At 40.4% G+C, this 17042-nt stretch overlaps 1 protein-coding gene across 1 annotated transcript in view; it reads right to left on the bottom strand.

Moving 5' to 3' along the window:
• The window catches only part of BRD9 (bromodomain containing 9), a 328799-nt gene that overhangs the window by 234599 nt on the left and 77158 nt on the right, over positions 1 to 17042 (bottom strand). The window contains 1 exon segment of the mRNA XM_029589931.1: positions 2103 to 2235. Coding sequence (XP_029445791.1) covers positions 2103 to 2235 — 133 coding nt within the window.

Raw genomic sequence — 17042 nt, 5'->3', positions numbered from 1 at the left:
ATTAGATGCTTTTATCAACAATTTTGTGGGACAGCCACGGAGGCTAAAATGGCATCATATAGCTGATTTTGAATTTTCATGGAACAACAATCATACCTTTGAGACTTCTCTTTTACTTTGGAATCGATACATAGACGATATTTTCATGTTGTCTTGACCGAGTCATTGAGAAACAGTGCTGGCTGGAGAAAAAAGTGCATGAAACTTTGGTTCAAGAACCCTCGGCATGGTTTTGCCAGCATACCAGGGCAGCACTGGTAGCTGAATCATGGGAGGAGTAGGTATAGCTGGGGGGGGGGGCCTGCGACGGCAGCAAGAGGTGAGGAGGTGGCAGACACTGCCTCTACATCCAGGCGGGCTCTGAATCGCTCCATGGAGCTAAACAAACTGCTGCTGCTGCGAGATCTTCTATGCTAGGTCCAGGATGGCCTGAAGGCCTGAGGCATCCGCCGAAACCATGACCTCATCAATCTGTTGCGGGTGTGGACCCTTGGACTGAGACTGATTTGGCACAACCTGTAGGGAGGAGCTCTGCTGGTCCTATCGGCAGGCAGAGCTGAATGGAACAGAGGCCCAACTAGAACTTTGCCAATACCAGCCCACGTTTCCCTTAGGTTGAGCTCTAGGGTGCTGGGGTTGGCTGGTTTTAGGTGTGAGCCTCTGTGAAGGTGATGATCAGTCGCGATGAAGACGTAGGCCAGCTCGGAGAAAGAAACAAACTCAGGGCAAGCAGCAAATAGGGCAGGAAGCAGTCAGACACAGTGAAGTTCAGGCTGTGGTCGGAGGCAGGCAGAGTTCAAAGAGGGTTGAAACAGGTGAAGTTCAACTGGAGTCAGAGAGAAGGTGGTGGTGAAAGGCAGGTGGAGGTCAAGCAGCGTCGTGGTCTAGCCCAAGGTAGAGTCAGACCTGGTCCGAGGTCCAACCAGAAGTCCAAATCGAAGGGGATGGAGAATAAAGAGGAGGATGAGGAGCATGGGAGCAAGAGACACTGAAAACTTACCATGAAGACAAGAACTAACGAGGAACTAGAAAGCCAAACAGTAACGAGACACAAGAACTCAGGGACACATAGCAGGAACAGGAGCCAGGAACCAGAAACAAGAGTCAGGAACACAGTGGCAAAGCACTTCTCAAGTTGAGACGACATATTGCCAAGGCAATGGAGGGGTATCTGGGAAGGCTTTATATCCAATAGAAGCTATGTCATCAGGAGGTGCCTCTGCTAGATTCCCGCCATTGGCCCTTTAAATGGGAGGCAATTGGCGTGCACACGCCCTAAAAGAAACAGGACCAGGGGCTGTGGTGTCTTGCCACGTGTGCTGCGCGATATGCTGCTGGGCCACATTCAGGGAAGGAGGCCAATGTTGGGCATCCTGGGGCCACAAATGTAATCCTTGAAGCCACTGGGAGTGGCCTTCTTGGAGCTGGATATCTTGATATTTCTTTTTTTTTTCTTAGATAGTACTGAAAAGTGTTATTGAGGGGCTGACGAGGCAGCAAGGCAACTCGAAAAACGTTAGAAAACTGCAAAAGCAGAAGATTAGAAAAAATTATAAGAGAGAGAGGGTATATGTCTGTGCGGGGCTCATGAGGCAGTGTGTGCGTGAGAACTCCTGTACATAGTCTATAGTAAGACTATTGAGCTAGAGAGATGGGTCCATTCGGCACCGTTGGATAACGTCACATACGTGTCATGGCTAATTCATCCCTGCTTGTTGACGGAGAACCCTTTTTGCCCTGGATTGAACTGCATTTACCACGACCCTTTGTGGTCTATTATTCAACTAGTTTCTAACTCATTCAAGCACTCTAGAGACCACCCCATGCTGCTCAGTTTATTTGTGTGTGCCTATGTAGATTCCAGTTTTGACTGAGCTGGAATCCCAAAAGGAGCAGGAAGAAACTGAGGAGTGAAAAATAAACATAATAATATAAAAATAAACTTTTACAAATTTCCATGAAGCCTACCTGATAAAAAATAAGTTGCAAGTAAGTGAACAATGAATTTCAGAAACAGAAGTCATTACCAATTGATGCTAAATACTTAGTTTTATCAAAAATAGTTTTGCTTGGGCTATGTGCAGATAGCATTTCCTACTGACCCGGGTGGTTCCGACAGGCTCTGACTGGGCGGTCTGCAGGAGGTTCCACTTCCACTTTTTTCCCAGGTTCGAAGTCTTCAGTTTCTGCATCTGTGTCACATTGCTCCTTTTCTCGCTTTCTCTTCTTCTCTTCCTGTTAAGGGAAAAACAAGCTTCTGTTTAACATACTGTGTGAAAGCAGTTTTTGTCAAGAGCCCAGCCCACAACTTCATAATTTCTACCAAACTGAAAATCAACAAGCATAAGGGGAGACTGCTCAGGAGTTTAATGATGGCAGACTCCCTTCTATTTCATTCAAACTTTATGAACTTGCTTGGAGGAAAAGTGACATTTAAGCTGCAAAAAAAGCTGAGTATTTACAAGTCTTCTGTTCAGACTTGGCATGGAGGTATTTTGCTCTGGTACTAAAAATGGCAAGAAAACAAGAAAAACTCTGAAATTTCCCCACCTATAGTTGTAGGGAATGGTACCAGTAACAAATAGGACAACTTTGTTTCAAGAAGAACAAGTCCCTCAATTAATGACTACACATTAATGTAAAGACTATCCCTACTGGTTTGAGCAGGGGTAGGCAACCTTTCCAAACGGAGGAGTTATTTCATGTTTTTTTTTTTATTTGTCCACAATATTTTAAGAGTTGCAAACCTGTCATGTATTAAGACACTCAAGGAAATTGACGCTAGCTACCCATTCCCCAATCCCCCAGCAGTTATTCACTCTCTTCAATTCCCATCCCCAGCATTCTCTCTCTCTTTTTCAGTTGGGGACTATGAAACACAGCATGAGCAGTCTGGACTCCGGCTATTCTTCTATAGAGCTTTATTATTTTAAAGCAAATTAACAAATGTCTGCTTACCTCAGCAGTGCTGGTAACAGAAATGGAACAGTTTAAAGATATGTAGTTTCAGCAAATCTTTGGCTGTCTTCTGGGGCCTGCCCTTTCCCTCTCTCAGGGGAAATACCCTGTAACCAGAATTCCCTTGTGGCAATCTTAAGGGGGACCAGGCTGGTCCTGGACTTTTAAGGAAGGTCTAACATACAGTCCTTTACAGACTGAAAGACAGAATGTGACTACTGGGGATGGGGGGGGGGGGGGGGGGGGGGTGGCGGTTGAGAAAAAGAGAGAGAGAGAGAAAAACCAACAATCTCCCTCCCTTTAAAGCAAGGATGGTGGGGTAGGTCACTTTTTTAGTATGATTTCTATTTTGGATTTCTTTAGAGAGCTGCTCAATGTTTGGAGAATACGCTATGATTTTCACTTTCAGTCAGGGTTCAAATCTCACACCATTAAGCTAGCTCTTCAGTTTGTTTGTTTTTATTTTATTAAATTCATGTTATAAAACACTTGCTCACAAAAATGTTGACCCAAAGCCTGAGAGAATTCTAAATGTGTATTTCTTCAGTTGACTGTAGCTGTCAGGGAGACTATTCGAAACGTCAAATACAATTTGGTTGTGTTTTTAACATTGTCAATGTAAGTCCATTTGCAATGTAGTGCCAGAGTAGATTTCTGTCTCGATTCTCTAGTTCACTGACAATATCTCTCATTTTAGAATTCCATAATTCTTTGACCTATGAACTGAACTTAAACTGGCCTCAATCAATTGTAGGAAATGCTGAAAATTCAGTACAGAAGGGTCAGTTTTAAGGTTTTTCAACAGAAATTGCAAAGTTGGGTTTTCATTTCTGAACTCTTGAAATGACTTAAACAAAAGTAAATTGCATTTTGAGTACCGCTTCTGCAAGGAGTGGCATGTCAGTATCACTGGTAGGCTGAGGTGCAGTAAAGTTCAAAAGAAAGTGAATACCACAAGCTGGAAATGGAGCATATATCAAGTATATATTTTATTTAGTAGTCATAATAAGCAGTTCTTTCATAAACAAACATTCTTTTCAGCCATAATAAGTCCCTAGACATGATCGTGTTTTGCATAAATGCTGCATCGGGAGGGATAGGTACTGACAGTAAAATACAAAAATGATTCTAAAATAAAAATTCAGCAGGGAGATAAATTATAACATACCGCTCGGGAAAAGGTCAGACACATACCTGAATAGATGAAAGTTTAACCAACAAACAGACTGCTGTCATTACAGTAGGGAGTTGCAAGAACAAGATAGTTTGAAAAGGGTGCCAAATAGGATAAATGGGTAATTAGAACCAATCGAAAAAAGAGGAAGTGCCAAATAAGTGACATGAGAGATTACTACCAATCAGGGAAGGAGGGAGGGAAAACGGGGGAGGGTCCAAAGCCAAAAGGCAGGGAAATTGCAGTAACCAGGTAATACAATCCCATGAATATGAAATACATAATTGCTCAACGAAAAGTCTAAATTCCACATACGAAAACCGTGATTCCAGTAAAATGAAATACAGCAGTCTTTGGAATAAACGTTCAAAAATAGGAGAAGGTACAGAGAAGGGCAACCAAAATGAAGGGGATGGAACAGCTCCTCTATCTGGAAAGGCTGAAGAGGTTAGGGCTGTTCAACTTGGAGAAGAGATGGCTGAGGGGAAATAGGATAGAGGTCTTTAAGATCATGAGAGGTCTTGAACGAGTAGATGTGACTCGGTTATTTACACTTTCAGATAATAAAAGGAATAGGGGGCACTCCATGAAGTTAGCAAGTAGCACATTTAAGACTAATGGGAGAAAATTTTTTTCCACTCAATGCACAATTAAGCTCTGGAATTTGTTGCCAGAGGATGTGGTTAGTACAGTCAGTGTAGCTGGATTTTAAAAAGTTTGGATAAGTTCTTGGAGAAGTCCATTAACTGCTATTAATCAAGTTGACTTAGGGAATGGCCTCTGCTATTACTGGCATCAGTAGCATGCGATCTTCTTAGTGTTTGGGTACTTGCCAGGTTCTTGTAGCCTGGTTTGGCCTCTGTGGAAACAGGATACTGGGCTTCATGGATTCTTGGTCTGACCCAGCATGGCAATTTCTTATGTTCATCACGTCTGTGGCAGATTGTATACAATAGAAAATGTGACCATAGTCTGACAAACATACAATTTCGAAATGAAACAGCATTTGTTTCTTTGTATTGCTTCAGTGAGAGGAAAATGGACAATTGTGCCTTTTTCTATGTCTCTTGCAAATAAAAACAGCCTTCATTCAAAAGAAAGCATTTCTTACAAAAGCAAAATTTCAGTATTTTCCTTTCTCTGTAATTTCTAATTTAGCACATTTAGGTAACCAGTAAGGACAAATTAGCTTTGTATATTCCAGGCCCTTCTCATGTAGAAAAGTCTTTGCTTCCTCAAGATTTATTTATTTATTTAATGCTTTTATATACCATCATTCCATATTCAATCACAGCGGTTTACAAACAATAAAATAAGAGCAATAAATCATAAAATTAAATTAAAATTATAATAAATATCTTATTAAAGACAAATATATTACAGGGATTAATAGAATAATAATAGAAGATAAATTGTAAATTACATGTACAAAAAAAGAAAATAAAGATAAAGTGCCTCATTCTTCAGAAAATTATTTAATTTCCTTGCCACGATAATATCAGATTATTCTGATCCCTCAAAAGCTTTTTATAAAGCCACATTTTTAGATTTTTTACAAAAATCATAAAATCTGTTTGCAGCCTTAAAATGACATGTAAAGAGTTCCACATTTTAGGTCTGCTATTGAAATGGCTCTCTCCTTCATCTGACTTAAATGTGCAGTTCGTCTAGAGGGGATGACCAGGAGGCCTTTATTTGCCTATTTTAAATTTTTCTGTGGGGTGTAAAGATGTAAGGCCACATTGAGCCATTCTGTTTTATCAATGTAAATAAATCTGTATAATAAACAAAGAACTTTAAAATCAATTCTATATTTTACTGGCAACCAATGCAAAGAAATTAAAATTGTGTAATGTGATTAAACTTTCTACACCCGGTTAAAACCCTAGGTGTAGAGTTCAGTAGAAGCTGCAAAGGTCTTATTGTACGAGCTAGAAGGCCAAATAAAAGGGCATTACAATAATCTTAAATTAGAAAATATTAGCGTCTGGAGTACTTTATGAAAGTTTTCATGACCGAGGAGAAGTTTTAAAGGTCTTAATGTATGAAGTTTGTTATATCCATCTCTAATTTTCAAACTAATATTTTTTTTCATGTTCAGGTCACTATCAATAGTTATTGCTAGGTCGCGTGCATGAATGCAAACCGCTTTAGCGCATCACCCCTGGAAAGTCATTTCACCGTATTATGCTTAAGGAGACTAGAGTCTTGGCTACTGACTTATTGTGCTGTGGCAGAAATTATATCATGTGCCAAACCATTTTAAAATAATGAAAAAAAACCCGTGATTGCTCCTCTAATGCTCAGTATCACTTTTGTAGCAATAGAGATTATTTTTTATATCAATTGTTTTTTTCATTGTATACACTTGGTGTTAGCAGACACAATATCTTCCCTATGAGTTTGTCCTTTGAGTGGCAATAGTTAAATCAATTCTTTTTGAGGACCCTGACAGTTAAAATATTTACCAAGGATGGCAACCTGTGCAATGTTATGCACACTGCAAGATTCATCACAGGCAATGGAAAATACAAGTGCTTAATTACTGTCATTACCCTGCTGGCTGCTTATGTCTGTAGTCATCTTTAAAAATCGGTGCTTTACTGTTTTCACAGATAATGGCATACTCTTTATTTTGTGAAGTATTTCATTTTAAAATCACTAAAAAGGTGCTTAGATATTTTAAGAAAACATTCCATGTGTTTTTAATCTGTGAACTACTTTCCACGTTTAACAATTTCATGAGCTGCCACAAAACTAGCAGTAGTGATATTATTTTATTTTTTTTTAATTTTATTTTTATTATTTTCAACTAATACAAGTAAGAAAACACTTACTTCCAGAAAGATGAAAATGGCATATCAAATATAAAAACAAAAATATTACCAAGGAAAATAAACTATATATATGCACATTTTCCAATTAAAGTAATATTAGCTAAAGGGGAGGCAGAATACAGGGAGATAAAGGTAATCTTATACAAGAAACAGGCTTTTAATGTGGTCACTGCTTCACCAATTTAAAGATCTTCTCGACCTAGGTATTATTTAGAGACAAGGTGGTTATGTTCCTAGAATTGATAAACAATTTCAATTGTTCAGGTAAAAAGAAAACAAAGGATTCATTCTGTGAACAAATAACACATTTGCATGGATATCAAACAAAAAGAAAAAACAAGAGAAATTATGTGAGATTTTAAAAGAAGAAAATCCTGTCTCCTCTCCTGAGTTGCATGAGCAAAGTCCGGATATATTTGGACTTCCTGGGTGTAAAAACGAGCAGAAATGTTCTTAAAATATCTCCGTATTACTTCACTAAGTTCCTGCTCAGATACAAACGTAACTAGGAGGGTAGCATGGTCATATACCTCTACAGAGGAATTTTCCAGAAATTGGGTCAGATTCTCTAGGGCCTCAGGATGGTTTTGAGGGAACCTCTCTTTACTAGAAGCAGGTAAAAAGAAAACATTACTTATACAGGGTATCTTTCCATCTTCAAACAAGTATCTCTTAGAAATAATTTTTTAAAGTATAATAGGGTTCTTCCCCCAACACTTTAGGAAAGTTTAAGAAACGTAAATTTAAGTGCCTTATATGATTCTCCAAATATTCTAATCTACGTGAAATATTGCTAAAGTCCATCATCTAATATTACAATCCTGAATCTTTGAAGTAGAGGTTTCAACCCTCTCTAATTGAGTTTTAAAGATAGAAATCTGACAGTGCACTCTAGATTCAAAAGAGTCTATTCTTGTATTAAGATCTTCCAGCTTTTTCCCTTGATCTCTTAAAGAGCAACCGAACCCGGCCACTAGGTCCCAGAGCGCATCCAGCGTTACCACCGTTGGTTTTGTTGGTATCTGGGAAAACTCACCCTCTCTTCCAAGAGGGGTGTCCATCTCCATTGCCAGTCTCCTCGATGCAGCTTCAGTCCCTCCACAGTCTCCAAGGCTCTCAATCAGCATCGAAGCTGAGGTAAAATCCCCGGCAACAGCAGCAACAGCCTCCAGCAGTTGGGGGGGGGGGGGGGGAGAGAGAAGGACTGCACCGGTTAACCTCCTCTCTAGCCCCCACCTCTTGCGGACTCTCCAGCGACGTCATCGCCCAGTGCTGCGGGTGACAGAGGAGCACCTTCACTCATTGGGGCCAGTGGTGGATGAAGATCCGGGAGACTTAGGGTGACCTCCCCTGGTAGTTCCGACGCTCCCTCACCAGGAACCACAGTGGGGAAATGACCCCAGCTTCTGAAGCCGTTCCAGGTTTGTACGCTGTTATTAAGTGCTATCCAGATGGGAGAGCTGTGTCGGTGGGGTATACGCGCACTTTCCTCTTTCTTTTGGCAGGCATCTTGCAGGAAATAATCCAGAGTTTTCCTGAGTTTGGTAAATCTAATTTCAAGATCCAGGTCAGAGGTTCTGACTGTCCTTCCTTCCTACTGGGAGCATTAAGAATCTGGCTTCAAGAGATCCCTTCCATCAGGAACCCAAAAGAAAAGAACAAGGACTGCAACAGTAAATAAAACTAATCCAACAAACAGTGAGTAAAGGCAAAGCCAACTATTCAAGAAATCACCCAACCGTGCTTCCAAACTCTGGGGAGAGAGAGAAACTTAGCTCTCTGTGTAGAAACTGCAACAAAATATCCTTGCCAGTTGGAAGGAGTGCTTCTGCCCATCAAAAGGACACCTTGCCCACCTAGGGACACTATTTTTCCAAGCCCCAGATAGTAGGATTCCCCCTGGCTGGTGGTCTGACCTTCCTGCACAGATTGAGGAGGAAAGTGTAACAAGAGAAAGCATTGTGCTGCTGCGAATTAAGATTGTGCCAGTTTCAGTTTTCATCAGTATTTATTTATTTAAAAGCTTTTATTTATCGTCTAACAGATTATATCTTTCTATGTGATTTACAACAAAAATTCAAACAATTTAAAAATACATTTTCCAAAAAAAGAGAAAAAACAAGTCTGCTTAGCCAACCCTGGTAAACAATTCCTTTTATCAGCCCTGTTGGACAAATTGTTTCATCAAGCAAGTTTTTAAAGCTTTCCTAAATTTTAACAGATCACCTTCTTCTTTCAAACTGGGAGGCAAATTATTCCAAATTCCTGAAAAAGATTTTACCTTCAGGCGAGAATGTAGAAACATTTTAACCTCTTGAACTCTCAAATAATGCCCTTTCAAGGACCTCAACTTCTGCTAGGTTTATACCAGCTGAGATGATTTTTCAATTGCTGTGAACCTACTCCTTCTAGAATTTTAAAGGCCAGAGCCAAATTCTTAAACTTGCATCTGGCACTCACTGGGAGCCAATGCAAATCCAATAATAAAGGCTCAGAAGGAGTTCTTCTAGAGCTTCCTGTCACAATACGAGCTGCTGTATTCTGAATGAGCTGCAATATTGAAATAGTTTTAGTAGGCAATCCCAAAAATAGAGCATTACAGTAATCAATAAAAGAGAGCACTAAAGCAAAAATCACTGATCTCAAAACCATAATATCCAGGAATGGTCTAATTTGTCTAAGCAATTTGATTCTCAAATAGCGATTTCTTACCAAAAGTGAGACTTTTTCAATACTCAAAGTAGAATCCAGTTGTACCCCAAGGGATCTAACATCCTCCTTAGGAGAAATCTCCTTCCCCATCAACTTCAAAGGGAAATCTAATTTGTTGTATTCTAAAAACAGGATCTCTGTCTTCTTAACACTGATTACCAACTTACTTTCAGTACGCCAGTTCTTCACTAATTCCAAACAAATTCCCAACTTCCTAAAACAATCCTCCCTATTTGGTCCCACAGGAACTAGGATCTGAATCTCTATTAATATCACCGAGTTTGCTCAAAAAATATTGAACAAAATCAGGGAGCCAGATAATCCCTGTGGCACTCCACAACCCACAACAATGGCAGCTGAGTAGTTACCTTGAAAATGTACCAGCTGCTTTCTCCCAGATAAAACATTCTGTAGCCATTTCAAAACCAAACCATAGATACCCAAAGCTTCACAGCGTCTCAAGAAGTTGGTGATTTACCAAAGCAAAAGCGCAAGAAAGGTCCAACATGACTTAACAATGCACCATCAGCTTTATCAACCAGCGGCAAAGCATCATCCATTAAGGAAAGTAACAAAGTTTCCAGCTGCAACCTCATCTGAAACCAGCCTGTGCAGGGTCCAGAAGATCAGTTGACTCCAAATATTCTGAAATTTGCTTTTTAACAGCTTTTTGTAATACCTTAGCAATGAATGGAAGGTTCGAAATCGGTCTATAACTACTGCATAGTCTAGGGTCTAACGTATCATCATTCAACAATGGAAACACTACTGCAGTTTTACAATGGGTAGGCACAAAGATAATGATTTATTAACCAATTTCTGCCAAAAGATCAAAACTTTATCTGAGCAGCCTTTAAGCAACCAAGATGGACAGGCACTGAAGCAGAAATTAGATGACTTCATCTGAGAAACCAATTGTTTAACCTTTAAAAGAGAAAGAGGCTCAAAGCTATTCAATTTAACATCAATCTTCTCCCTAAAATCCATCTTGTTCCCACTACCATCAAGCTTTAAATCAACTTCTTTCAAATGACCTATCAAAAGATCTACTTTTCCCCTAAAAACATTTGCAGAGATTACAATCTGGAATCTCATAAAAAGTCAATGTATCTTTTTCTTTTGATAACTGACTAAAGACTTCACAATACTATAAAAAAAACTTTGGGATTACAAGCCACTGATGTAATTTTGTTCATATATCATTTTTTTTTTGCTAAAATACAAAGAATTAGCTTTCTGCCAAATCTTTTCATCTTCTAAGCTAAAATTACTTCACCACCTCCACTGTAAGCTACAGCAATTTCTTTTAAATTCAGAAAATTCTAGAGAATATCAAGGAGACCCAACATGCCTACCGTTTAATTCCCCCCCCCCCTTTTTTTTTTTTTTTTTTTTTTTAACTTCCACGCCATCCTTTTCCATGGCCTGTGGCAATAAATCAAACCAATTCTGATATAACATCTCAATGTTTTCTACATCATCCTCTCCCCAACAAGCTTCCACACATTCATCCACTAAAGCATAAAATTTAGCAGAATCAATTTTCCCCCAATTACGAGAAAGAATTGTTTGGATACTAATACAGTGACTCCTGTCTTTCTTTGGCAAACCCAGCACACTGTGGGACAGACTTACCCTGGTTGCCCCGGGGAAATAATAAAAGGAGACAAGGTAACCACCCTTAGCGCTTGGGGCCCTGGGAGTCGTCTCTCCACCCCCCCCCCCCCCCAATTCAACTAAGAAGCCAGGCCCTAGAAGCTAGCTTCCCAGGCTAGCTTAATCCCAGTGATTAAGCTAGCCTGGGAAGGTTCCTGTCCCCACAAAACCAACATATATTTTTATGGCCTCATCGGGTAGCAAGCCGCACTCGGAGCTGGGGTTACACCATTATGACCCATGCCCTTTTTGTATGAGGTCACCAATTTGCTCACCTGCCATTGCCCCAAAAAAGGCGAGGGAAAATTACAGATGAAACAAATTAACCTCAAAGTTGGAGTCACAGATAGCTGGAAGTACAGATCATAACTGCACCAATAACTTACGTGTAATCGGACGCCTTTGGTCTCTCATATACCCACTTTCCTTGCCCAACTGGTCAGAATTTTCTTTACCATGAAGTTCCTAGTTGAATCTCCCTAACCATGGGCTTTCATAAAGAAAACCAGTCCTGCCAACTGGTTAGTGACGCAACCTCTAGACATCCCATTTTCTTTCACCATATATATATATTGAATCACTAGATCAAAAGGGACAGGCCCTGCTGCTCATCCTCGCTTCGTCAAGAAGTTGTGCATCTTTTCATATGCCGACCATGTGGAATAGGCTATGGATCTCTGTAACAAGTCACATGTGGTTTTACCCCAATCACCCAAAGGTGGTCTGGAACCGGGACTCCTGCCTCATCTGCCTCATCTGCCATCCCCTGTCATTGATGCAGAGAGTAATGTCTCATACCCCACGGATGAGTCTCATACCCCACGGATGCGTCCATTTCCGCAACTCAAAGGAACTGTTGTTCGACTAATTGCACTATCTTATAACTTGCTTAATTCATATACACTATGTAAATTTGTACATAATTCTTATCCTGTAAGCACCCTCTCCTGCTTTTTGCCATTCTCTCCAGTTAGAATTTGTTTAACCTATCTTTTCTCTAACAGCCTAGTTCCACGTTCCCTGTTATAATGTAACTTTTGCTTTCTCTGTTAACTGGTTCCCCCCTAGTTTATTGTAAACCGGTACGATAAGACCTGGTCTTGAGCATCGGTATATTAAAAGAATTTAAATAAATAAATAAATAAATCTGCCACTGGCACCTGTTTTCAAAATAAATCCCATTTAGCACGTGAAAGCAGCCTGTTGCCAAGGCAGAGAAGAACTGCAGATATGGCGTTTAAATCCTAAATGTTCCCGCTCTACAGCAGGAACTTCTGGCAGGGAAGCCCAGAGTGACGGAGGGGATAAGCCATGATAGGACACACCTCCTGTCGCGCTCCTCTCCGAAGGAGCTGCTACAGACGGTCACTGCTGTGCTGTTGGATTGCTGCAGGTAAACAGTGTCCCGTTCGATCCTTAACAAGAATACACTGTTATGATGGGCATGTATGAAGTTATAATAAACAAAACTGTTAAAAGAATGGCTGGAATCAGACTAGTTTGTCTCAGACTGTGGGAATCATTGCTTATTCCCACATATGGTGCCATGTGTTGAGAAATTACTACTTACTTGATAATTTCCTTTTCTTTAGGGCAGTCAGATGAATCCAGAACAAGTGGGTTATGCACCTTTACCAGCAGATGGAGATGGAACAAACTGACATCATAGTATATATATATATATATATACCCCTACAGTGACATCAGCCTGCCAGAATTCTATTCAAAAGCAACTGTGGGCAGACTAGCAAAAAACTTGATTAAAAAAAATATAACATTTCAATAATCAGCCAACAGGAAACACCGAGCTCAGATAAGAATGTAATAACATTAGTCTAGTGACTGGACTAACACTTACCAGTAATCACTGTAATATGTAGTCACACAGGAGAACCAGATCATAAACATTTGGCAGCCAAGGGAGGGAAGCAAGATTCAGCTGACTGTCCTAAAGGAAAGGAAATTATCAGGTAAGTAGTAGTTTCTCATTTCTTAGCATCCAGTCAGATGAATCCAGAACAAGTGGGATGTACCCAAGCTACTCCCAAGTATGGCAGGAGGCTGCCTTATGGTCCAGTCAAACCCACACGTGCAAAGGCTGCATCCTCCCAGGCCTGCACATCCAGACAATAAAACCTGGAAAAAGCACGTAAGGAGGACCACCTCGCTGCTTGGCAAATGTCAATGGAAGACAGCCACCAAAACTTCCACCAATGACACTGCCTGAGCCCTAGTGAAATGAGCCCTAACCTGACTAGGTAATAGCTTGCCAGCATCAATGTCTTGTTGCCGTGACTACCTCCTTAATCCAGCAGGCTACTGTAGCCTGAGAGGCCAATTCTCCTTGTTCAATACCGCCGTGAAAGATAAACAGGCAATCTGTTTTGCATAAGTTTCAGTAACCTCCAGATACCGGTTGATATATCTCTTGACATCCAAAGGTTGCAACGGACAATACTCCTCTATATCTCTCTCTCCAGAGACAGCAGGGATATGGACTGATTCAAGTGAAATTCAGTGATCACCTTCGGTAAAAAGGAAGGAACAGTATGCAACTGTATCGCCCCTGGAGTCACCCGGGGGAAAGGCTCCCAGCAAGACAAGGCCTGCAGCTTGGAAACTCTTTGCACAGAACAAATTGCCAGAAGAAATACAGTTTTCAAGGTCAGTAACCGCAAGGACAGGCTATGCATTGGTCTAAACGTAGGACCTGTTAAGATATCCAAGACCAAATTTAGACTCCATAAGGGTACTGGAAACCACAAGGGAGGACAAAGATGTTTCACTCCTTTCAGTAAACGGGCCAGATCAGGATGAGCCAACAAGGAACCAGGCGAGAGCAGCTACTTGTACCTTTAAGGAATTAAGGGACAAACCTTTATTCAAGCCATCCTACAAAAATTCCAAAATGAGCAGGATCTTGGCCGAATAAGGAAGAGAACCTCAATCCTTTCACCAGACCTCAAACACCTGCCAAACTCGAACATAGGCCAAGGAAGTGAAGAACTTTCTAGGCCTAAGCAAAGTGGAAATCACTGCCACTGATTATTCACATTTCAGCATGTGAGCCGTCTCAAGAGCCATTCTATAACACAAAACAGAGTCGGATCTTCATGAACAACCGGACCCTGACTTAGCAGGTTCCTGTGAGCCAGAAGTTGAAGGGGAGCATACCCCAAGAACTGCTGCAAATAAGCATACCATGGCCTCCTGGGCCAATTCGGAGCAACCAAGAGCACCATCCCTCTGTGGCGCTCGATCCTTTGGATCAATCTGCCCAAAATGGGAACTCTGAGCATTTTCAAGGTCTGTGAAATCAGAGCTGGCAGCTTATCTTTATGAAAGAACTGAAGCATAGTTTTATACAGTTCTAAGCCCGGAGGAATTTCACCATCCTCAAGGGAGTCCGGATTGGCATCATCATCTGTGCCATCCAGACCTCCATCGAGAAATTCCGCTGCCGTACTAGCAGTACTCTGGTGCTTAACAGTAGGTCCCGGCAAGGTTCCTACCTATCACACTGCTCTGGGAGTATAAGAGAGGGCTTGGAGAAAGGATTGCAACCCTGGAAAAACTACCCACAAAAATGTAGAAGCATCCAATCCAGAAGGTACTAGAGGTATACACAGTCTACCATCCCCTGATGAGGAACCAGTTAAGGGAATTAAAAAATCAGGCACCCCACCTGAGTCGTCTGTACCCAGGCCTATATCCAGCTTGGAAGAACCAGGCTTAGTGAAATCAGAAGGAGGCAATTCTTCCTGAGCCTTCAAACAGCACTGGCCAGGGTCGGTGCTGGCTTTGTTGCTGCCCTGTGTGAACAACTATTGTGCTATCCCTCCCCCTCCAGGATTCATTCAGTCTCTGTTCCAGGCCAGTCAAATAAAGTCCAGCTCCCTCCAGAAGTCTGTATTTTTAAAAACTGACACCCATCCACTCCTCCACAGAACCCCTGGTCAAGGGAAGGGTAACAACAAAATCGGCCCAACCCTGTACTCCAGAAACCTTAGGTACAAGTACAAAATATTTAGACAATTGGTTTCTTGGTCAATATTTCTATAGTTTTAATGCGCCACATACGTACAATTCAGTACTCAAATAATTTTGTAGGCCCAATACCAACCGAGTCTGTATATCAATCAGACCCAACATGGAAAGGTCACATTACTTTATTGTTATATCCTTGTATTATTTTTTTTAATTTTTTGATTTTTTTCATTACATCAGTCCATATTGCCACGGGAAATTAAAGTATCTCAATTGAGAATTCTCTTATATCTTGATTTGTGCACACATCAGCAACATTGCAAAACTTAGCTCATAATAAAGTCCCAGAGAAGTCACATGAAAATCAGCAAAATTGTAATACTTAACTCTACGTGAAGTCATAGTAAAGTCCCGACGCGATCGCGTTTCGGACCAATCCTCGCGTTTCAGGGGACAATCCTCTTTTTCCTCAAGAGCAATACTCAAGTGCACGAATCTTCCCAAACTGGCAACAGAAAAGGCGTCTTGCAAAAATCTTCCGTGGGCGGTCTGATTTCATGATTTTCATGTGACTTCTCTGGGACTTTATTATGAGCTAAGTTTTGCAATGTTGCTGATGTTTGCACAAATCAAGATATAAGAGAATTCTCAATTGAGATACTTTAATTTCCCGTGGCAATATAGACTGATTTAGTGAAAAAAATCAAAAAATTAAAAAAAATAATACAAGGATATAACAATAAAGTAATGTGACCTTTCCATGTTGGGTCTGATTGATATACAGACTCGGTTGGTATTGGGCCTACAAAATTATTTGAGTACTGAATTGTACGTATGTGGCGCATTAAAACTATAGAAAGATTGACCGAGAAACCAATTGTCTAAATATTTTGTACAAGGGAAGGGTAAAACATACCCTGAGGAAACCTTATAGCCTTGCACACACACCATCCACCACACTCCCACATACTCTATAGCCACATAAAATTTAATTATGCATGTGTAATAAATTTTTCATGAAAAAGAACATTCACAAGTAAAGTCTTCTGAGGCAAAATATCACTTACAACATATATATTATATTTACATGCACTGCTGAGGTGCCAACCAGAAAACTCAGCAAAAAAGACACTTGGAACACCTATGGAATTTAAAATGGCACCTCAGAAAGCCATGAATAAACATAATTACCATTACAATAAAGTAAACCTCCCATACCAAAACAATCATAACTACAAGCACTCTAACGGTAGCAACTTTATCTATGAAAAGGCAACACTACAAATATTATACCAGGCCCTAGAACACCAATCTACCTCCTGTTGGGAAAAAAGAACAAGCCAGGGTGCTATAATCCCTATACAGAAACTACTTGCCAGCAAAATAGCTCATCTTGGTCACATATGCAGAATACAGACAGACCCTGACCAAATACAGAATAAAAAGCCCAGAAACTATAAACAGAAATGTGCTGGGAACTGAACTGGAACCCACAACAAACCAGCCTCTATATGCAGAGCAACAATGGAAAACAAAAACATAGCCATTCTTCATAAAATATTAAATAATAAAATTGAGAAATATAAAACAAAATAGTAAAATCATATTCATAAAAAGAATATTTTAAACCAGTTAATGAATAGAATATCCAAAATTTCCCAAACACCAATACAATATTTTTAAAAAATCCAATAATTAAAAAATGTTCTATCTCGACC

Source organism: Rhinatrema bivittatum, chromosome 2 (assembly GCF_901001135.1).
Source record: "Rhinatrema bivittatum chromosome 2, aRhiBiv1.1, whole genome shotgun sequence".
NCBI classification, from domain to species: domain Eukaryota; kingdom Metazoa; phylum Chordata; class Amphibia; order Gymnophiona; family Rhinatrematidae; genus Rhinatrema; species Rhinatrema bivittatum.
Note: the sequence above shows the minus strand (reverse complement) of the source record. Positions and strands in the feature narration are given on the sequence as shown.